The following is a 24503-nucleotide window of genomic DNA, read 5'->3' as shown; positions in this document are numbered from 1 at the left end:
CCTGTACAATCATTTTCAGTTAAGGGATGTTGTTTGGGGTCTATCAAATGATTATAATAAACCCCTAACACTGGGTCTTCTTTTTGTGCCTTAATCAGATCCTGATCTGGCGTATCATAATTCCATTGTACTACCATTTGTTCAACTTCTTTTGGAGATCCAGAGTGTGTAACTGCATCTACTTGTATTTCACCAATTAAGTGTTCAATGGACAACAATTCTCCCATAACAGCCCCAATGTTGGCCAATTAATCTGCTCTATCATTTCCCTCCTTATCCCCTCCTGGTGTTTTCAAATGTCCACAAATTGTTCTCCAGTATATTGTTAAACCATTCTCTGACACTAATTTGTCTATAGCTTGAATAATTTTCCCATGTTTAAGGGGATTTTTGTTATATGTTAACATGCCTCTTGCTTTCCAGCCAGGCACATATTCTACAAAGCTATTTCGTGCATAATCAGAATCGGTCACCAGAACAATTTCACTGAATTTGTTATCAACTGCGCTAATAATTGCTTTATAAATAGCAGCTAACTCTGCTATCTGGCTTTCGTGCATAATCAGAATCGGTCACCAGAACAATTTCACTGAATTTGTTATCAACTGCGGTAATAATTGCTTTATAAATAGCAGCTAACTCTGCTATCTGGCTACTCTGGCCCCAATTTTAATTCCTATACTAGGAATGTCCTCACATCTCAACCAGACATTTCCTATGCCTGACACCAGCTGTTTATTGCTGTCATTTTCAATGTGAAAAGCACACCCGTCGACATACACAATTGGCAAGTCCTTGCATGTATCTTCATCAAAATCTTTGTGTGGTGATTGTTCAAACTCCTGCAAACTAGACTCGACTCCACCTCTACCTCATCTGAAACACACTCAGCTGCACCGTCATGTAGATCTGCTAACCCATGAGTAATTGGACTCTTTTTATTCTGGACATATCTCACTTCTACAGGGAAAATCTGCAATGCCAATGTCCAGGAAGTAATTCTGGAGTGCGCTCGATTGCTGGATCTAATCCTATTACTTTGTAAAAACTGCAATGGTTGATGATTTGTTTCAATGAGCACCTTTTCCCCTTGAACAATGGGACACAAATGTTGCACTGCCCATACAGTGGTCACAAGGGCCTTTTCACATTCACTGAATTTAGTGGTTCAAATCATGTTTTTGAGATAACACTGCTGACATACACTGCTCAGTGAATCCTATTTCTACAAAGAAATCTTTATTCTTTATGGGACAAGCCAAGCATGGTGCCTTTATGAGACATGCCTTCAATTTAGCAACTGCCTCAGACTGCTCCTTTTCCCATTTCCATTGTGCATTCAGCTTCAATAGTTTGGTCAGTGGTTGAGTGATTTCAGCATAATTTTCAATACATTTCCTGTTATATCCTGTCATTCCTAATAGACTTTTTAAACCTTTCATGTTTTTAGGATTTTTCACTTTCTGTATGGCCTCCACCTTTTTCTTTTGTGGATTTAACCCATGTTCAGTTACTTCATGGCCTAAGAAATTCACTTTTTTCTTGCACCATTGGGCTTTATGTAAAGATACTTTGGCACCCGCTTTCTGCAATTGGCCAAGTACATGTCTATTTTCTTCAAAATGACTTCTCAGAGTTTCCATTTCTATCAGTACATCATCTACATAAACTATGGTCCCTCTTTCTGGCGCATCTGGCATAGCTTTTCTCAAAAATATGCCAAATTCGCTCCCACTATTGACATACCGAAATGGTGTTCTGGATCAAGCGTATTACAAAATGCAAACAAATTCTGAATATCTTCTGCCAATGGCACACACCAGTACCCAGATGTAAGATCTAACGTGGTAAACACCTTTGACACATGCACCTGAGCAAGGCCTTGATCAATGAATGGCTGCGGCCATCTTGATACCGGCGCTCTTTTATTTAATTCCCTCAGGTCTGCACACAGATGCCATTGACCATATGGCTTTAATACACCCAAAATGGAAGTGTCGGAGGTACTATGAATGGGCCTGATAATTCCCCGAGACTCTACATTTTTATTTATCTCTGCCAATGACTCCAAGCATGCCAGTGGCAATCAATACCAGTGCACAAATACTGGATTTCTACTACACCCTTCTGGTAATGTGGCAACATGTAAATCAGTTATGCCGCAATCATATGCGTCTTTGGCAAAAACACCCTTAAATTCCATAAATATTTTTTCTCAGTTCATTCTTATCCTCTTCGCTATCACAGGCATCTGCTAACAGAATTGGCTTCTAATTGTGTGGCTGTATCTCTCTGCAGAGTTGCCAATTTTAAATATTTTGGCACATCAGCCTCCATTTCAATGTTCTGATTTGCTGTTTCATTTTCATTTAAATCAAATAATATGCATTTCTCTTGGTGACAGCACACTGTCTCATTGGAATCATAAGGGTATACACACTGAATTTTGAACATCCCTTTGGGTTGAGAATCCAGGGACTCTGGAAACACACCCTGTGCATCTACATACCCATCAGGGATATTCCCAATAACCATATTGTTGAAATCTGCAGCATAATGTGATTTTTGTATTGCCATTCCTAGCATGGAATTCTCTTCTAAATGATCATGTTTTCTTATCCACCATTATTTTGACGGGCTCATCCCCAATATCTACCAATGTGGTGCATCACAGTTCGACCCGTGCTGCTTCATAGATTCATTTAAGCACACAAATGCATCAGAATCCTTCATTTGCTGTCAATTTGTACATGTTAGTGTTACAGCAACTTGTATGGTCAATGCAGAAATGGTAATATCCTTCTTCACCTGTAGTTCAATTGCATATGGAACCAACTGTGCACAATGATAAGCCTGTCTTTTATCTTCAAATTCAGGGACAGGCTCACCTTACAGGTACCATACTTTTTGATTAAGGAAATCTAACACCATACACACTCTGTGTATTATGTCATTGCCCTGGTACAAATCATTTTGTGTGCCACTCACTATCCACACAGTGTGGAAGATGTTTTTTTGTCCAACAGTAATCTTTAGCATGCACCTTCCTGCAATTCAATTTTCAAAATCTGGATTGTCCAATCTAGAGATGTATTGGTTTTTAATTCTAAACTTTGGGATCTCCTCCCTTTCCATTATTCTCTGAACTTATTTCTCATTAATAACACTCCTTTCCTGTTCTAGTGCCAAAGTAGCTTTTATCGCTTCAGTGTGGCAATTTACACCAATATGAACCCATGGCTGCTCATCTTCCATATGTATTTCAGCAAGGGTTGTGTATTGTTTTTATGTGTCTGCTTTAGCGATGGTGTTTTGTTTGCACTTGTCTTCTTTTAAATAGAAGCGCTATGTGTGTTCATCTATTTCAGCCTGCCATTTTTTCCTAGGATCAAAACAAATCTGCACAGATTATTTTTCTTTTTCACTTTGCATTTTGTCCTGACACATTAAAATAACAGAGACACTAGGCACACGGCTATTCTGGAGATACACTTCCACTGCATCATTTGATTTAGCAACAGCATGACATTCATTTACACTGTTGTTTTGTGACTTTATTTTCTTAGGCCTTAAGGTTTTTTTTTGGTTAAAGACCACAGAACCCCATTTACCCCATCAATGAGAGGTGACAATCTTTTCAGGCATTCTGTTCCCATCAAGAATGGTATTTCATGATAGATGTGATCAATACTTCCTGTCTCACTCTGTGTTTTCCCATCTTTATTTCAACTTCAGTGACACCTTCAATAGGTACCTCCTCACCGTTAAAGTTATGTACTGGGCAATCATTTTGTCTCACTTTGATCTGATTCCGTGGGGATCTCCTTCATTAATACTTGTTTATCAATTCTTTGGACATAATATTGGCCTGTGCACCTGTGCCAATCATTGCAAATGTTTGGCACCTCTCTTCCACAGTGATGAGAGCAGAATATCTGTCCTCAACTTCCTTCAATACACACAGAAAGTGCGAATTTTTACTGATTTCAGGACTCAATTTTCTCAGGCCCTTCTCACTCTTGGCTAAGCACATTGGTAAATGAAAAGACATTTATCCCTCCTTTTTTCCATTTCGTTTTTGAGAAACCTTGCCCTCTCTCCATGTTCAAAGGTCATTTGTAGTGTGGCCACTGTTTGCCCCTCTGTCTGGGGATCATCAGCGTTCACACTGCAATTCTATGACAAGACCGGAGGCAAGCATTATGCTTTCTTTTTTATTACTGGCAAACACAGCAATTCAAATATAAACTTTTTCCTTTTAATAAACTTTTTTTTTTTTTTAAATGAACTTCTTTGGAAACATCTGAGTGTAAACAGTCCCAAACCGGTGCAACACTACAACTCCCATGAGGCTTTCTGCTATCTGTAGTCCCTGCTTCAGTCTCGCCCCCCAATGAGAGCCCTCCAATTAGTATAAACCCCTCTTGACAACAGGTGCCTTCCTCTTCTTTTTTGCTGCTGGACACGAGCTAAGTAAACCTTTCTGTTGTTTTATGGGCAGCGTTTCGTTTGATAGTATTGCATTCCCTTTTTAAGGAGTAGTGGTCTATCACAAGCGCAGCGTTATATTGAAGCTTTCACAGCGCCCCGCGTTTAACAGCACGTGTGGTGTAATATATTTCAGTCAGCCTGTTTATTTAAATTTGAACTCTCGCGCGTTTAATAGCAGTTCCAACTATCGCATACGGAGGGGAAGCGGCCCGTGAGTGTGATCGCAAGCGTTAGGGCCCGTTTCGCCTCCGCTATCTATCTATCTTTAGCAGCAGCGGAACATGGCTGTGGCGTCGCGAGTGACAAGATTAACGCATGTGCGCGCATGCGCATTTCGTTTCAGAGAGACCGTTTCTATTTCTTGTTTTCTTAACGGTCGCGCAGCTCTAATCTCCAGCGAATTTTACACGCTGAATTTGCGCTCCTTTTCCAAGAGGCATTCACAATTAAAAAATGTTTTAAAAAAAGAGAAAAGAGAGAAGCGCTCCAGAGGTGCACATTTCAGAACTCTCTCAGGCAGTTCGCAACCTGAAAGGCACGAACATTTCATCCCATATCCGTGTGTCTGTTACTCATAGACTTCACAGATGGCTTCTGACAGGAGCCAGGAATATTGTGAGGAATATTAGGAGCAGGAAGAGGAGCTGCAGGAAGAAGAGAGGGATTTATCCCTCAGTTTTAAAAAAGTTCTGGGGGACTCCCTGGCCAGAGCAGTAGCTCAGGGGGTTCAGCCCATTCAGGAGAGATTGGCAGCTCTCGAGAATATTCTGGGCAGTAATGCTGGCTTAGTCGAAGATCCTGGCGAGGGGACCTCCACAAGGCCTCTGGATGACTCTAATAGGGGGTGTAAGGTGGCCCGGAAGAGAAAGCACTCTTCTACCCCCCCGGGCTCTATTAAGGGGACTAGAGAACAGCCCCTGGAGGCAGCTGATGCATTCCACAGACTAAAGAATGCATTTATAGCCAGATCAGCTATGCCAAGCCTCCCCCCCTACCCCAGGGGAAGAAAATACAGGGGATACTATCTTGTCCTCGGAAGAATATGGTCAGGAGGAGGAAGAGGACAAGACTCAAAGCCGGGGTGAGATACCAGACCATTCCAAATCAACATGTACCCCCCAATCCAGCATAGTGGAAGGTACCCCCGTAGACGATATCTCAGATATATTCGAGCCAGACAGGATCCGGCATCTGAGATCCACCAAATGGACCCCGTCACCTAGAGTGGTGATATACATGGCCTAAAAAATCATGAAACCCCTAGAGAAAGAAACGAGATTTCGACTCAGAGCTGAGTGCCCTAGGCCGGAGCTTAACGGCAAAGCATCGGAAACCCCAGAGCTAGATCTCAAAATGCTCTCTTTCGTCTCCAAGGCTAGTAAAGATCTTAGGAAAGGTATAGATCGCAATTCGTGGTCCTGCCAGGACAAAGTGCTCGACCTATCCGGCCCCATCGCGAAGATTATGGACCTGGCTGAAAGATCCAAGGACACGGGTGAGCAAGTAGATCCCGATATCTTAGCGAACTGGGCGCAATGCGCCATCTGTATGCTGGGTAACGCCAACTCAGCCTTATCGGCAGAAAGAAGAAAGACTATCCTGATTAAAATAGATGCGAAACTAGGTGATCTAGCTTCCTATGAAGCGGGAGAGAGTGCACAAGGACTTCTCTTTGGTGACACCTTTGTCAAAGAGATGAGTAGGTTTGTGGGATACTACGCAGCTTTAGAGAAAGCACAGGCTTCAATCAAGAAAGTATTCCTCGGGCGAGTTTTTGCCGGGGCTGGTCGATTCCGAGGCCGTTCGACTGGCCGTTGCAACGCGAATAGAAGGCCCCAAGGACAAAGAGCCCAGTATTGGGAGACACGTCAGCAGGAAGCATTCTTCCCCAATCGAGGTAGAAGCTTCAGAGGAAGGAGAGGAAGAGGCTATTACAGACACCAGAATAACAACCCAGGTGAGAGAGCGCTGCACGAAATACCCTCCAGTAGGGGGAAGGACAAGGCTGTTTATTCACAGTTGGCAAAAGCTTTCGTCAGATGCCTGGATTATCCAGACAGCGCAGGGCTATCATCTAGACTTCATGAGTTTACCCATACAGAAGAGTCCCCCGTCACGCATTATCTGCTCAGAAGAGGAGGCGCAGCTACTAGACACAGAGATCCAAGCGCTAGCAGAGAAGCATGCGATAGAAAGAGCGCAGCCCCACTTACTAGGTTTCTTAAGCAATATGTGTTTAGTGCGCAGAAAAGAAAAAGTGCGTCCGGTAATCAATATTGAAGGAATTAAACAGCTGGCTAGTCTGCAAACATTTCAAGATGGATGGAATCCATCTATTAGCCAACCTGCTCAGAAAGGACGATTGGCTAATTCGGTTAAATCTGAAGGATGCGTATCTGACTGTCCCCATAGCGCCACAGTATTGGTACTTCCTGCAATTTATATGGAAGGAGCAGACATGGCAGTTCAAGACTCTTCCGTTCGGCCTCGCCTCAGCCCCCTGGGTTTTCACCAAACTGATGAGACCCCTCGCAGCAGTGCCGAGAGACGAAGGACTACGAATGATAATCTACCTGGACGACATAATGTTCAGGGCCAAGGACAAGCAAAGGCTGCATCAGCAGGTGCAGTGGGCAATATCTCTCATAACAGGGCTAGGTTTCTTAGTAAATTACGATAAGTCAGAGCTTTCACCTTACAAAAGAATAGCATTTCAGGGCTTTATAATAGACTGTTACGCTCACCTGGTTCCCACAGGGGCGTAGAACGAACCTGGACAGCTGCGGCCTCCACCAACGTGAAGCGTAGGGCAAAGATGACCGTCTGGACGGACCCCCTTAGTCTTGTAAGCTTGACTCGTAGAAGTATTCTCCTGTAGATGGAGAAAGGGATTTAGCCCTGTGGGTGTGAATGCAGACCCACTCCCCTTCTCCCGCTCTCCCCACTTGCCACCTCCGATATTCCCAATCAGTGTCCTCACCTTATGTTTTTGATTGGTGAGCTCTCCATCCTGCGTGGCATGCAGGGGCGCGTAGATACCAGTTGCTTCACTGGTTTTAGGTGCTGGAGTTCTGGACGATTATTGACTCCGGAGTTTGCCAAGATTAAAGAGTTCAAAATGTCCAATGTTCACTCTTGCACTCCCCTGTTGATTTGCGGCGACAAATCCTGTCTATAGGTTGCTGGCGGTGTTCAGGTAAGAGTCTGTATCACCCAAACTATCCTGTAAAGTTGCGTGAGTTTAGCTCATTGTCCTTTTAGACTCTTTAGGCTCACCTTGCTATTATCTTGTCTTTTCCCCAGATGTTGAAAATCGCCGAAGAAAATGAAAGAGGCAGCGCTGAGTCGGAGATGCTGTGGGCTGGTGAAAATGGAGCGGCGCTGCAGCTGGAATATGACGCGTGCCGAAAGAATGTTCCTTCAGGCTCGGAGTGATGCAAGATTCGAAATCAGGTAAGGAATAGATTAAATCCGTAATCTAACCTCTTCTCCTATTTTCCTTTCTCTCCTAGGAGCGCCGTGTTCGAGAAGGGGAGTGGCAGAAGACTGAATGCAGGTTTGCAGGCACAGTGAGCGTTATGCTGCTAAATGCAGAATAACGCAAAGCGTGTCTTGCAGATGGGCGTGGTTTAAATAGCTTCAAAAGTAGTCCCAGGTAAGAAGTCCCTAGAACCACACCCGAGTGAAAAGTAGTCCTTGTGGAAAAATAGTCCCTTCCACGTCTCACGTTGGCCTGGATGCATGTGCAGCATGGTCTGCCTGAGGTAAGTGATGACTATGAGCCTTGCGCCTTAGGCGCCAGGACTGATTCCAACTATGAGCCTGCCGCCTAAGGCACCAGGATTGAACCCAGATAGCCCCTAGCCAGGATGGGCTTGGTCCAGCTGCCCGGGGGCAGGCATCATGACAGCACTCTCCCCCAAGTCCCCACAAATGTTGTTCTTCCTCTGGGCCCTGGTTTGTCTGGGAAGTTCCGACATGCATGGACGTGGTCACTGGGCTCCCATGACCTTTCCTGTGGTCCGTAACCTTTCCAATCGATTAAATAGAAAAGTTTAGATTTAACTATCTTAGAGTCCAGGATATCTTTTACCTCGAATTCAGGTTCTCCATCTATTAGGATGCGGTCAGGTGGTTTGGCTAATCTTGTTCCGGGTTGAACTGGTTTTAGAAGTGAAACATGGAAGACGGGATGGATCCGCATACTAGAGGGCAATTCTAATTTAACTGCTACCGGGTTGATAATGTTTTTAATGGTATAAGGCCCCAAATATCTAGGATTAAAAGTTTGAGTCCCTTTTAGAGGTATGTGTCTGGTAGCCAGCCAAACTTGATCTCCAATCTGGTAATGGGGAGCGTCACTCCTATGCTGATCGGCATTCTTCTTGTATTTCTCCTTTGCTTTTTTCAAATGTTCAGTTGCTTCCTTAAATGCTTGAGTAATAGTAGAGTGCAGATGGGTCACTGCTGGCATTTCCAAGTGCTGGGGTGAATCAAGTTCTGAGGTTCGAGGATGATGACCACAAATGGTATAAAAGGGGCTCTGTCCGGTTCCTGAATGTACTGAGTTATTGTAAGCGTATTCGGCAATCCATAATATATTCTTCCAATTGCCCTCGGTCTGATGTATCATGCAACGTAGGTATTGTTTCAGAGTCTGGTTGGTCCTTTCCGTCTGACCATCGGTTTGGGGATGGTGACTAGTAGATAATCTCACATCGATTTGCGCTAGTTGACAAAATTTTTTCCAGAATTGCGAAATGAATTGACTACCTCGATCTGTAACCAATACAGAAGGAAATACATGTATTCGAACGATGTTTTCGAGGAATTCCTTGGCCAAAATTGAAGCAGAAGGTAATCCCTTTAAAGAAATAAAGTGAGACATCTTGGAAAAAAGGTCAACAACTACTAGAATGGTGTTAAACCCATTACATGGAGGTAGATCTGTAATAAAGTCTAGGGACAAAGTGTGCCAAGGTGTGGGCGGGGTGTGGACGGAACATCCAAAGGCTGTAAAAGACCGGCTGGTTTCTTCTTCTGACTTTTGTTTTGGGCGCAGATCCCACAAGACGACACAAAAGACTTTACGTCCTTTCGCTAGGTGGGCCACCAGAATTGTCTTTTAATTTTAGCTTCAGTCTTGGCAATACCTGGGTGTCCTTCCATCAAAGCATCATGGTAATTGGAGATTACCAGTTCTTGCAGTTCCTTGTGTGATAAAAACAGACTCCCTTGATAGTGAGGTAACTCATTAATGACTGAATAATCTGGGCCCTTTTTTACCCAGTCCTGCAGGGCTGTTGGATCGAAAAGTTGTTGGATCTTTAAATTAATATCTTCCAAAGTCTGTAAAGTAGTCACGACCGAGGATTCTTTGTCCTGGAATTATGGGTACTGGTTCTGGGTTCGAAAATGCTTCTCCCATTCCTATTCGGGATAAGGCATCTGCCTTACCATTCTTGCAACCAGGTTGATAAGTAATCATAAAATCAAATTTGGCGAAGAATAGCGCCCATCGGAGTTGACGGGATGATTGGGCCTTGGCTGTTTTTAAATACTGCAGGTTCCTGTGATCAGTGATTACTGTGATGGTTGTGCCTAGCACAGAGAAGGTAATGTCTCCAAGCTTTGAAGGCGGATTTGATGGCTAACAATTCTTTATCGGTAACCGCATAGTTTAATTCGGGGGCGAAAACTTTCTGGACCAAAAGGCTACAGGATGAAGTTGACCGGTTTCGGGATCCTGCTGGGACAGGACAGCTCCCATGGCTAAACTGGACGCATCTGTTTTGACTATGTATGGGAGTTCAGGACGTGGATGCTTCAAGACAGGTGCTGATGTGAATTTCGACTTCAACTCTCGGAAGGCTCTTTCAGCCTCTTCGGTCCACAAGAAGCGTTTGTTTTTTCGCAAAAGTGCTGTGATGGGGTGTACGACCTGTGAGAAATCTGGAATAAATCTGCGGTAGAAATTAGCAAATCCGAGCATGCTTTGTACTCCTTTAACTGAATTGGGTGATGGCCATTTGAGGATTGCATCCACTTTTCGAGAGTCCATTCGGACTCCTTTTGGAGTCAAGATAAATCCTAGGAATTCGACTTCTGTGGTATGAAAAATGCATTTTTCCAATTTTGCAAATAGCTTGTGCTGATGTAGTTTCTGAAGGACTGCTCAAACGTGCTCAACATGATCTAATTCTGAGGAAGAGTACACTAGAATATTGTCAATGTAAACGACTACGCAAACATCGATGAGTTCAGTAAGGACATCGTTCATAAAATACTGGAAGGCTGCTGGTGCATTGCACAACCCGAAGGGCATCACCTTATATTCGAACAATCCGTATTTGGTGCAAAAGGCAGTCTTCAATTCGTCGCCCTTCTTTACACGTACCAAATGATACGCCCCTCTGAGATCTAATTTAGTGTAAATGCAAGCATCCTTTACCTGGTCTAGTAACTCGGGGATCAAAGGCAATGGGTATCGGTTCTTCACAGTAATCTGATTTAATGCACGGTAGTCTATACATGTTCTAAGGTCACCTTCCTTTTTCAGTACAAAGACAAAAGCTGACGGTTATATACCTTTGAGGTATACATCAGCAGTTGGGAGACCACAATATATGTTGACTCTCCCTTGCAAGTACACATACACACTTCAACAGTAGGATATACTGTGTTTCCCGTTATCTTCCACTATGGTTTTGACCTTTTTGAAAGGTCTGGTGCACTTTCATTAGCCAGATTGTAAGTGATTAGCACAGTTTGTTTTTATATTGCTTTAGGTGTTGTTTTTTAGACTAATGTTTTTTATATTAATTCTGAGAATAATAAATTGAAAACTGTAAAATAACTTACATATGTGAATGAGGGTTGGTTTTTATAATCTCAAAACTATATGAGGTTTCCTTGGACATAATCTTGTTCGACTCAGGGTCCTGAGGTAGGGGTAGGCGACCTATCACCTTCTTCAAGCTCGGCAAGCAGACCTCTACACTTGTCGGGCGTGGTCGTTTCCCGATTCAGGCTCTGTTTGATTTCTAACAGCTACTCCGGCTACTTTCTTGGATGGTTTAATAGGTCAATCCCTTAGAAAATGTCCTGAAACCCCACAATAAAGGCACAATTGCATCTGTCGTCTTCTTTCTCTCTCTTTTTGCGTTAGGTGTCCCTTAACCTCCCCAGATCTGCATGGGTTCTGATGTTTCAGTTCCTTTGGAGGTAACATGTGGTTCGACCAGTACTCGATTCTCGAATTTAGCTCGATCAGCCTTTCGATTCTGAAGTCAGTGGTCTAACTGGACTACTAAATTTATATATTCTGTGCAATCCTGAAGTGGGTTCACCACTTGGGCTAAAACATCTTTGAGTTCACCCCGAAGCCCACGATGAAATAAAGTAATTCTTTTCTCCTCTGGCCAGCCGGTTTCCACCACTAACCTGTTGAAGGTTGCAATATAGGTTAGCAGATCCTGAGTGACTTGTCATAGGGATAAAAGTTCGTTATCCAGGGCCTGACCCTGCAGATGTCTGGCAAATAGTTTTTCCATGCTCAATTGAAACCCTTGAAAATCCCGAAGAAGAGGGTCATCCTGGTTGACCAGCGGGATTGACCAATCTGCTGTGCTGCCACTAAGGTACGATAGTACAAAGGCTACTTTGGCTTGGTCATTTGGGAAAGCTCCTGGTCTGCATAGAAAGTGCAAGCGACATTGATTCATGAACACGGCAAATCTTTTTGGGTCCCCAGCAAAACGTTCAGGTGGAGGTAAAGGAATGCTCCCTGGTAGAACCACTTGCACAGGATTGCTCGAAGAGACAGGAGCTGGATTCCCTCCGAGTTCAGGTAGTGGTGTTTGGCCGGCTTGGCTTTGCAGCAGTTTTCTAGCAAGATCATCAGTGCGTTCCTTTGACAAAATAAGTTCTCTCCTGAGGGCATTAGTCTCTTGGCGTGCAGAGTGCACCTCTGCCCTAAGTTCCCCTAACAGTTGGGCTAGTTGAGGTTTCCATAATGCCCGGGTGGGGATTTGTAGGTAGGCTTCGCATTCTGTTACGCTCACCTGGTTCCCACAGGGGCGTAGATCGAACCCGGACAGCTGCGGCCTCCACCAACATGAAACGTAGGGCAAAGATGACCGTCTGGATGGCCCCCCTTAGTCTTGTAAGCTTGACTCATAGAAGTATTCTCCTGTAGATGGAGAAAGGGATTTAGCCCCGTGGGTATGAATGCAGACCCCCTCCACTGCTCCCGCTCTCCCCACTTGCCACCTCCGATATTCCGAATCAGTGTCCTCACCTTATGTTTTTGATTGGTGAGCTCTCCATCCTGCGTGGCATGCAGGGGCGCGTAGATACCAGTTGCTTCACTGGTTTTAGGTGCTGGAGTTCTGGACGATTATTGACTCCGGAGTTTGCCAAGATTAAAGAGTTCAAAATGTCCTATGTTCACTCTTGCACTCCCCTGTTGATTTGCAGTGACAAATCCTGTCTGGAGGTTGCTGGCGGCGTTCAGGTAAGAGTCTGTATCACCCAAAGTATCCTGTAAAGTTGCGTGAGTTTAGCTCATTGTCTTTTCCTTCTTTCCTAGATGCGGCATTAGAAGATGCGGCTTATTGAAGGATAAAGCCTCCGGTGATAATCAGGTGAGTCCCGTAATAAAAGTGATTGGCCCTCATTCCGAGTTAGGACTACACCATGGAGTAAATAGCTCCATGGTTGGCAACCATGGAGCTATTTACTCCATGGAATACCGGCATGGTGAATGGAGTAATTTCCGGTCCATTCCAAGGTTGGATGGACCGGTAATTCCCCATTCACCATAGCCCTTCCCCATCCCCATTTCTGCCCCCATAGGGCTCAATGGGAATGGGGAAGGAGGTAATTACGGCACCGTAAATTACGGTGCCGTAATTTACTCCAAGGTCACTTTGCGGGTCCTGTAATTTACTCCTGCTAAAAGCAGGAGGTAAAGAGGGACCCGCAAAGGGAACTCGGAATACGGAGGTAAGGGATTACCGCCATCGGTGCCCTTACAGGCGCCGGTAATCCCTTACCTCCAACCTCGGAATGACCCCCATTGTCTTTTTAGTCTCTTTAGGCTCACCTTGCTATTTTCTTGTCTTTTCCCCAGATGTTGAAAATCACCGAAGAAAATGACGGAGGCAGCGCCGAGTCGGAGATGCTGTGGGCTGGTGAAAATGGAGCGGCACTGCAGCTGGAATACGATGCGTGCCGAAAGAATGTTCCTTCAGGCTCGGAGTGATGCAAGATCCGAAATCAGGTAAGGAATAGATTAAATCCGTAATCTAACCTCTTCTCCTATTTTCCTTTCTATCCTAGGAGCTCTGGGTTCGAGAAGGGTGTGGCAGAGGACTGGATGCAGGTTTGCAGGCACGGTGAGCGTTACGCTGCTAAATGCAGAATAACGCAAAGCGTGTGTTGTAGATCGGGCGTGGTTTAAATAGCTTCAAAAGTAGTCAGAGGTAAGAAGTCCCTAGAACCACACCCGAGTGAAAAGTAATCCTTGTGGAAAAATAGTCCCTTCCAGGTCTCACGTTGGCCTGGATGCATGTGCAGCATGGTCTGCCTGAGGTAAGTGATGACTATGAGCCAGGCGCCTTAGGCGCCAGGACTGATTCCAACTATGAGCCTGGCGCCTAAGGCACCAGGACTGAACCCAGATAGCCCCTAGCCGGGGCTTCTGAGGTTTAAAGAAATGTCTGGATGCCTGCTTCCGGGGCGGATTGGCTTTGTCCAGCTGCCTGGGGGCAGGCATCATGACATAGACACAAGGAAAGCCACTTTAAAATTACCTATGGCAAAGATCAGAGCGATAAAGAAAGATCTAAGGTCGACTCTGAAGAAGACGGTTATATCGCTTCGGAATCTAGCCAGGATAGTTGGCGTGCTTGCGGCCTCTATCCAGGCAATATTCACAGGTCCCCTTCATTATCGAGCTCTTCGAAGACTCAAGATAAAGTATCTACGCAAAGGTTGGTGATATCATCATTCAGTCAATCAATCTAGACCAGGAGAGCAGATCAGAGATTCAATGGTGGCTCAGCAAAATGGAGGCCTGGAACGGTGGCTCCATATTCGGGGAAAGACCGGAGATGATTATAGAATCAGACGCCACCAGATCAGGCTGGGGAGCGAGGTGCGGCCTGGTAGAGACAGGAGGAAAATGGTCACAAGAAGATCTAGCCTTACATATAAATTGCCTGGCACTCCTAGCGGGCTCCTTCGCGATTCAAGCTTTTCCAGAGAAAGACCGAGATGTTCTATCCTTCTCAGAATGGACAATATATCATTGGTGAGATATATCAACAAGTTAGGAGGCACAAAGTCCAAGATGTTAGCAGAGCTAGCCATGGATTTTTGGCACTATTGTCTGCAGAAGGAGATAGCAGTCAAGGCGGAATATCTTCCGGGGACCAAGAATGCAGTTGCGGATTGGAATTCTCGGTACCTGACAGACTCAAGCGACTGGATGTTACACACTTCGGTCTTCGAGAAGTTACAGCTGAAGTGGGGTCCGTTCAATACAGATCTATTTGCGTCAAGACTAAACGCCCATCTCCCCAAATATTTCAGCTGGAGGCTGGACCCGGGAGCTGTCGGGACGGATGCCTTCCTTCAAGATTGTAAGGACCGCATTCATTACGCCTTTCCCCCCTTCGTGATGGTGGCGAGGGCTCTAGCAAAGGTCCGCAGGGACAAGGCGGAACTAGTCATAGTGACGCCGGAATGGAGGTCGCAAGCGTGGTTTCCAGTTTTGATGGAACTTGCCACGGATTTCCCTCAGAGGATTGCCCACAGAGCAGATCTCCTAGTGGATCCCAAGGGCACCCCGCATCCTCTGATTCAGGACAACAACCTCAGCCTGATAGCGTGCAGAGTTTCAGGCACAGATGGTGCTTGTCGGGCCTTTCAGAGGAAGCTACAGAGCTTATCAAAGTATCGTGGGCACCATCTACAATCCGGAGCTATAGTTCCGCTTGGCAAACCTGGGAAGGATGGTGCAGGGGGAGGAGTGTTTCCCCCTTTTCAGCCCCTATAGAGCACATATTGAATTTCCTCGCATACCTATCTACGAGCGGGAAAGCTTTCAGGACAATTGGCGGATATAGATCAGCTATTTCAGCGGGGCACAAGTTAGTGGACGGGCAACCAGTAGGAGAACATCCAGCGGTTGTTAGACTGGTCAAATGCGTCAAGATGACAAAACCACCAGAGCTTAGGTACTCAGTACTGTGGGATGTCAACAGAGTGTTACACCTATTCCAAGAATGGCCAAGGAATTATCTGTTGTCAAAAAGGCAGTTATCTGGGAAGCTTGATACTCTCCTCTGTTTAGTTTCATGTAGAAGGGTTTCAGACGTAAAAGCGCTGGAGTTCGATAGAAAGATTTTCTATCCTGAAGGCGTAGCGTTTAGCATTGCACAGCGAACCGAAACTTATTCCAAGATCATATCTTATACATACTTTCCTAACAACAGTAAGCTTTGCGTGGCCAAATGCATGAAAATCTTACAAAGCAACGACAGCAGCGGAGAGGCCACACAGCATAAAGCAGTTGCTCATAGCGTGCAGAAAACCTTATAAAGCGGTAGCCCCGGCAACCATAGCTAGATGGGTGAAGGAAGTCATGTTGGAAGCAGGCATAGACATTTCTGTTTTCGGAGCTCACTCGGCAAGAGGATCTATGGCTTCAGGAGCTTTTGCAACCGGAGTTCCACTGCAGGATATTCTAAAAGCAGCGGATTAGTCTAGTGACTCAGTTTTCAGAACTTTCTACTTTAAGCACGTGGAAAATATTGCCATGGCAGTGGTACAGAGCTTTGAACAATCAAAATGCTCGCCTCCGGTCTTGTCATAGAATGAAGATTGCCAAAGCGCACAGCGCATGAAGTCTTGATTCTATTAAAGACACAGAGGTGAGCATTATCCCTCCCTGAGGGAATTATGTTACAAGAAATAATGAAAGATGTGAATATCTAACATATTTCTTCCAGGCGCGGATATGATGAGATAAACAGATTCCCCTCCCTAATGTAGCATCTCTCTTTTATTTAAGGGGAAGAGCAGAAAAACTCTCGAGACTAATATGAAGGCAAGGGAGGGCTGTATAGCAGAGAAGAAAAAGACAGGCAGCGAAGTACACAACAAACTAGGACCTACATCAAGACACATGAAGTTTAAATCATCAAAAAAGAAGAGGAAGGCACCTGTTGTCAAGAGGGGTTTATACTAATTGGAGGGCTCTCATTGGAGGGCGAGACTGAGGCAGGGACTACAGATAGCAGGAAGCCTCATGTGAGTTGTAGTGTTGAACCGGTTTGGGACTGTTTACACTCAGATGTTTTCAGAGAAGTTCATTTAAAAAAAAAAAAGAAAAGAAAATGAAAAGTTTATTAAAAGGAAAAAGTTTATATTTGAATTGCTGTGTTTGGCAGTAATAAAGAAGAAAGCATAATGCTTGCCTCAGTGTTTTTAATAGAATCAAGACTTGCTGTGCTGTGCGCTTTGGCAATCTTCATTCTCCAACGGAACATACTTATAAACATCACATGATAGGTTGTTGTTTTCTAATTCTAAACATTTATTGGTATTTGGCATGATATCAGCCTTTTTGATTTCTTCAAAAATATGTGGCTCAATAAACTCTTCAGGTGACTGAACCGTACCCTCTTTTTTAGTACTTATTTTTCCTGTCTGCATGTTATTGGCATCTTCATTGTCTAGGGAGGGTGTTCTAACATTAACATCTACTCCCCCATTTGTTATTTTATCAATGCATAAGTTGTCTTTATTGAAGCTGTCTCTTTGCTCCTGTGGAACTTCATGTTTTTCTCCATTTCCTTTTTCATTTGTACAGACTTCCAAAGTTTGATTCAATGCTAGGTTAAACCAAACTTCTTTTTTAGATGTGGTTGCAATTCTGGCCTCATGTTCATTTCCAGGCATTTTCATGTTTAAATCATCAAGCAGCTCAGGACTGTTACACAAAATTAGTTTATTGCAAGTGCCATTCGCATTTAGTCACTTATTATAAGGGGTCTCCAGATTGCTTCTGCAACCTTCCGCTCCCTCATTTTATGACTGTTTTTGAACTGCAAAGAGTTTCCCTATCTGTTCAGAGAACATTTTTACTTGGGCTTCAAGACATTGAAATCTGTCCATTTCTCTAGAATCTTCCTTTTGTGGCCGAGGCTGGTATTGGTTGTTCTCCCCCTTGTTAAATCTGTTCTGATATCTCTCAGGAGATTGGTTTCTATTTGAATTGTTTCTGAACTCTTGATTCATGTGAGGTGAGGAACGGGGTTTGTTTATTCTTTGGTTGTGATCCCCTGGTGGTGGTGATTGATTGTATTGACGTGGAGTATAGTTCATATTCTGCCTCTCATTTTGTGAGTACTGTTCCCTATGCTGATTCCCATTTTCAATAAATCGATCCACATGCCATGGTCTGTCCTGGTTACCAGATACCATGGTGTTGGGGTCAAATCTGCTCTCTGTCCCCAATGTCTGGTAGGGACTATTACTTCTTTGTTCTTGATTTTCTCTCTGATTGTTGTTCATGCCTGACATATCGGGCCGGTATCCTACCTGGGGTCTGTCTCCCAGGTTCCAAGGACTAATGTAACTCTCTCTATTACCTGGATCATATGACTGAAACATCGGTGCCTGGGGTTGGCAGCCTCTGTGGAGTACCCCTCTTTTCGGGTGTCATATTATTTTTGCCTGAAGTTTGAGCAGACTCAAGTGACATTTTAGCAGATCTGATTTCCATTGCTGTTGCTGAGGATTCCTTAGGTTTTGATCTTGTTTCTTTTATTTTATCTCCCTCTCCACTCTGGCATTAGAGCACCTCATAAAGTTTAGTACTTTGGTGTACAATCCATTCAAGGGACTTTCACGATCAAACTTGCGAATTAACTGTGATATAATATCTTTCTGCAATCCATAGAAATAGGCACTTTAAAACTCATTGGAATTGGGATTAAAAGACACATCAAAGCGAGAGAAGGCTCTTTTTAGTTCTTGGAGAAATTGGCAAGGTGACATATTTGGCCTAGCCATCATTGTATAGGCAGCTTTTCTTGCATCTTGCAATGACCGAAATCGAGAAGAAATGGTGCTTAACCTCTTTTTCAAATTCAGCCCGTGACATGTTCTCCTGTTCATTCAATCCTCTGATGATGCTCACTGTGGGAGAATCCATCCAGAGTTAAGTGAAAGTATTGTCTGTATTGTTCCTTAGGTATTTTTAAGGCTTTAAATATATCATGTACTGCTTCTAGATGGTCTATACAGCACTCCCCTCCTTTTTTTAACGGTTTAATTAAGGCCTTGATTGACTTCATTATCTTGATAGGGCTACTCAGCGCTATGTTTGGAGTTACATTGCTTTGTGGTTCAACCCTTGACTCAGGTGTATGGGATTGGTGGCAACCCCCAATTGGTGAGTCAAACCCCCCCAAAGGCACTATTTCCCTGTGTAGAAATGGAATTAACATCAATCCCATTGAATGTGGTGCCCTGTCGCTTGTTCTGAGACCTGAAATCGCATATCTGCTGTTCCAAATCTTTACACTTTTTAAGGACTCGGTCTGCCTCCTTACACAGGTAAGTGTTTTCATTGCCCATTTTGTTAATCACATTCTGCATATCGCTCATCTGTATTTGGAATTCATTAAACTCTTTGTCCCGCTTGTCCCTTTCTTGAAACATTTTAGCTATCTCTTGTTCAACAGCTTGGAGCTCACCTTCGTTCTCTAGATGCTCTCTTTGTAAATCTTGCATCTCTAAAATAGTTTCCTCTTTGTCTTGTCTAATGTGGTTTACCAACTATTTCAGGTGTTTAATTCTTGTTCACTGTCCTCCAACTGTTTTCTTATTTGAGACAATTGGTTGTAAAATTCATTGCATTTTGATTGAATGTCTTTTTGACATACCTCCAGTTCTGCTTTTAACTTTTTGTCCTGTTCACCAGCTCCATCTAATTCAACTTTTAGTCTGCTAATTAGCTTAGCATAATTTTCTTGCACTCGCAGAGATCTATTTAAAATGAACCACTTTTTGGCACAGAGACGTATCAAACAGCCTCTCTCTGAATGTATGTCAGCAGCATTAAATAACCCCAGAAGACAGACCTGAATTATGCTGCCCTCTTCAAAAATGCTGTCCAGTGGTTCTTTCTGAACTTCCCATAGATGTGGTCATGCCATTCTGTGGCATCATTTGATGACCATGTTCCATATGCATATAATTTTGCCTCTAGGTATTTCACCAATTCTGGGAATGTGGCATCAATTTGAGACATCCTGAGATTCCACTTTCATAGTCACACTGATCTCACAAAATGAGTTCCTTTTAATCCACGTATGGTGTTGTGGGACACACTTGCCACGCCCAGTAGTCGCTCTACAGTCTGTTCCCACAGGGCAACACATCATATCTGTGGGAGGTTTTGTCTTTTGGGGCAAATTCTGGATTTGGCAGTATTTTCTTACCATAGTAATTTGGTGGTAGATTGGCAGTAAACTGGCCTTAAGATTAGAGATAGCTCAGTATTACCCTATTTTGGTGATAGTATAGTGTTAGCTTATATTGGCAGTATTTTTAGTCATATCTTATTTTCGGTGGTATTTTTAGAATTACCTTATTATTGTGCTATATTTTTAAGCATGTCTTTTATACCATCGCCCCATCATTGAACAAACTTTCCCTCATTACAATTGTGACCCACTTTTGGCTGACTGCAGGTACACCGTGGACATAGCACCTTTAGGGATCCCAGTGAGTTTATTCAGAATGCAACTTATTGCATGTAACTCATGTTACTGACTTATTTACATTCAGCAACCTATGTGCTCTGGGGCACCGCCTTCTCTTCACAGCATGCAGAGAAAAGTGCATCCACACACACATAACCCTCTGTCTTGCTTATTTTTATACATTTACTCATATACTAACCTTTTCCCATGTGGTAAATGAGGTATCAACATTTCTTACCACAGTTATATGACACTAGGATTACCCACTGACTTTTTCCCCTACTATAGTAATCATGGGAGACATAAAATAAAACTGATACAATTGCACCAACTTTGCTTTTTGTTATAATATTGGTCTTTGTTATACACAATCCAGAATATTACAATTACACATATGCTTACCAAAAGCAAGCATAACCTCCTCTTCTAGAAAATAAACACAGAACAGAGAACAAGTACATGGCAACATGAAACATCCTGATTCATTTCTTTTTAATTTCTTTTAAACAATTGCACATGGAAAGGAATAAAAAATAAAGCATTTTGTGTTATAATTCAGCACCCTTAGCTAATCTGATCACATGTCAGCCACCCACGTACTCCTCAATTACATAACTTACAAACGTATTTGAAGTCTGCCTCTATGTTCTGTCTGCTTCTCTTGTTGACAGGGTTTATCTTCGCGACCTCACACCCCACGGACACTGCCTTTGGGATTCCAGTCTCTCATGCCCATAGCCCAACACATCTCAGCACTGCCTGCCAGCTATCTTCCAAACTGCATTCCCAGAGCCCCGTCAAAGAAGACACCGACAGCACTCGAGTCTCTGGAAGAACTGCCTTCACTCCCCAGCTCAGCTGATTAAAAAAAACTCTGGCTGTCTGTAAAACTCATATGAACCTTATCTGACCTCACACTACCACCTCTTGATTCCTACCAATCATATTACAAGAATGTCCTGCAACATCTCCCTTCCTGGCAGGACCAAGGAGACTTCAGTCAAGCAAGGCAATTGTTTCCATTTACCTTCCTGTTGCACATATTTCTCCTCGCAATGGAAAAACACTAAAATGGAATGAATCTCACTGTGTTTAACAAACTGCATTATATGTTAGACGAACAGTTAATGGGTTAGTGGGACAAATTAGTATAGGATTAGTTAATTGTATATTTCCAATGCAGCTCCACACAGAGAAAATCACCCCATCTGTACATATGCACATTTTCTGCATTTTAAAACGACATCACATTGTGCTAAATGTTTCTAAAACTAAACCCATTTTGCTGGTTCGGCTAAATGCTTTTCCATAAATGAATGCTTGCTGGCTTGTTGCTAAAAAGAAAAACGTTTTACTAAATCCTTTTAAAAATAATGTTTTTAAAAAATTAATGCTACTGGCTTGTTGCTAAAAAGCTGCCCCAAGCACCCATTTCAAACTAACTGTATTTACATACCAACCAATGAAACCCCTACTTTTGCTTCCATTTGAAACTGTACACATGTGCTTTTGTTTGCACAAATATGTCATGCATGAATATATCCCTACAGGGGACACCACATGTAGAGAGAGAGATAGAAGAGAGGAAAGACCCAAGTTTGACCTGGGAGGGTCGATCTGATAGAAAGGAGGTCAACCGGGATACGCTTGACCAGAGATGGCCAGCTTGTCACAGGCAGAATCAAGGTTAGAGTCTAGATTAGAGAGTAAGTCTTCACGGGTGTTCAGGAGAGCAGTTTTCATGCTTCTGGCTGCTCTGAATCCAGACTAGTGGTCATGGAGACATCCAACACATTCAGTATGTTGTTTAAGCTAGGAGATGGTCAGCTTTTCCTGGAGTTTGCCTAGGAAAGGAGTGATCGAGATCAGGCAGTAGTTTGCAGAAAGGATGGATCGGTAGAGGGCTTCTTAAGGAGGGGTTGCACAAGGGAGTGCTAAGTGGGGAAGGGAAGGTACCAGTGGCAAAAGAGTGATTGCAGAAATCGGCAAAGGTTGGAGCAAGGGTGTCAAGGTGGTCCTTGATGGTTCTGGAGGAGCAGGGATCACATGCTATGGTGGGACTTTCAAAGATCGGACTTGTCTAGAAAACTTGTCTGGAGTGAACAGGGAGAAGGAGGAGAAAGGAAGAGGAGATACGGCTGGAGGAGGGCTCGAATGGTAGAGGGAGAGGGAGAAAAGGTAGTGGAAGAGGAGAGAGTGGGCATGATGTCCTGTGTTTTGTGGGTGAAATGAGATGTCAGACCAGTAAAAAGGACCTGGGAAAGAACAGGAGAGGTGGAGACTGCAGCAGCATTGGCCCTTTCCTTGCAGACTTTGAAAAGTTTGGCCGAGTTGCTAGAGTCTGCCGAGAAACAGGCTTGGGTGTATGCTCTCTTCTTAGTTTGGACAGAGAGTCTGCACTGCCAGGCCAGTTTGTCAGAGGATGAGCCTGATGCCTTCCACTTCCTCTCAGATTCCATACACTTGTGCTTAAGTGTGGCTAGGCTGGAATCATACCAAGAGTTGAACTTCGATGTGGGCTCCAAACGGATCCTCATGACAGGGGCAAGGGCATCCAGAGTGTTAGAGATTGAGAGATGAAATATGGAAATGGCTGTATCAGAGTGTGAGTCAGCCAAAGGTGTAGGAACAGGAGAGAAAGTAGTGGCAAAAGCCTCCACTGACACAACCTTCATGGACCAGATAACTGAGAAAGTGGGTGGCAGTGCAGAGGTTGGCTTAGTGTGAGGGTAAGAGAGTGATAGCTGAGAGGAGAGGAGAACGTGGTCAGTCCAGGAGAGACGAGTGGTGAGAGGGTTGGAGAGGGTGAGGTCTGATAAGATCAGAACATCCAGGGTATGCCTTGCAGAGTGAGTTGGACCAGAGGGAAGAATAGAGACAGAGAGATAGTCACAGAGGTGCAAAAGAGCCTGGAGGAGGGGCTAGAAGCATCCAAGTGGATGTTGAGGTCACAGAGGAGAAGACATTGAGAGGTAAAGGTTAGGAGGGAGGAGGAGAGATCAGCTCACTCAGAAAGGAAGAGGGCAACCTGGCCAGGTGGCCTGTAGATTGTGACCACAGTGACAGAGAGGCCAGGAGAGATAGAGAGCCTGCAGACCAGACATTCAAAGGAGGAGTAGGCCTGTCTAGACAGAAGCAGGGATCAACTCCAGGAAGATCAGGACCATTGGTTCTGGGTTCAGAGAGGATCTTGTAGCCATCAGGGAGTAGAGTGTCAAAACTAGTTTCAGAGCTGGCTGTGAACCAAGTGTCAGTTAGACAGAGTACATACAAATCAAGCTCTTCCACAAGACAGCAGATGTCCGAGGAGTGTTTGACAGCAGAGTGAAGAGTAGCGACATGGAGCAGATTGCCACCTGTGTAAGACTTTCGTGGAGGGGTACAGGCATGAGATACATCCTGCAGAAGTGTTAGAGGGGCCCAAGAATAGGCAGAGGAGGAAGGAGGGGATGGCAGAGAGGAAGACGAGGGTGCCTGATAGGTGGCGGAGGAAAGAGAAGGCAGAACAGCCAGATAAGCAGCGGAGGGTGCCTGAGAGGTGGCGGAGGAAGGAGGAGGCAGAGGAGCCAGAGAGGAGTAGGTATGTGTAGCAGGAGAACGAAGGAAGTTGATAAGACATGGGAAGCGTCTAACGAAAAGGTGGAGATTGGCCTGAGGGCCCTAGAACTAGACGGTGCCATTTAAGTAGAGATTAATGATGGTCTTGGAGGAATGGAAGTTGGTTACGAGGTCCTCCCACCGGGCACCACCAGTAATGGTAGAGGAGGAAAAAGGAGAGTGAACAGAAACCATATGTGGAGTCCATTGGCCTGGAGAGGGACCAACAAAGAGAATGTTGCTGAGGGTCTGTCTGGAGGAAGCACTGGTGTAGATATAATCGATAGCGAGGCCTGGGTTGGAGACCAGGATGTCTCTTTTGAGCTTCTTCCTACCAGAGGGATAGGATAGTCGATAGAATGGCAGGTAGAGAAGATAGGGGAGACAGAGAACATCACAGAGGGTGCTAGCAGAGATTAAGGGGAAGATGGAGACAGCCCAAGCAATAGGGGGAGGGGAACACACACTAGGGACGCACAGGAGGGAGGCACATGGGGTCACACACAATAGAGGGCACAACAGTAAGTACACCACAGAACAAAAACACTGGAACCTTGTGGGGCCCTAGCATGAGTGCATAAACAGTTCAAGCAACAAATGTACACTACAATGGCATTTCAAGGGCGTGAGAAT

At 44.3% G+C, this 24503-nt stretch overlaps 1 protein-coding gene across 1 annotated transcript in view; it reads left to right on the top strand.

Annotated features, from left to right (window-relative positions):
- Positions 1 to 24503, top strand: part of LOC138467196 (extracellular calcium-sensing receptor-like) — a 52092-nt gene that overhangs the window by 23489 nt on the left and 4100 nt on the right. Inside the window, exons 3-5 of the mRNA XM_069607257.1 lie at positions 7795 to 7922; positions 8004 to 8060; positions 13082 to 13136. Of these exons, the coding sequence (XP_069463358.1) occupies positions 7795 to 7922; positions 8004 to 8060; positions 13082 to 13136 (240 nt within the window). The remainder of the gene's footprint in view (positions 1 to 7794; positions 7923 to 8003; positions 8061 to 13081; positions 13137 to 24503) is intronic.

This window comes from Ambystoma mexicanum, chromosome 1p, assembly GCF_040938575.1.
Source record: "Ambystoma mexicanum isolate Mex_15411 chromosome 1p, UKY_AmexF1_1, whole genome shotgun sequence".
In the NCBI taxonomy this organism is placed as follows: domain Eukaryota; kingdom Metazoa; phylum Chordata; class Amphibia; order Caudata; family Ambystomatidae; genus Ambystoma; species Ambystoma mexicanum.
Note: the sequence above shows the minus strand (reverse complement) of the source record. Positions and strands in the feature narration are given on the sequence as shown.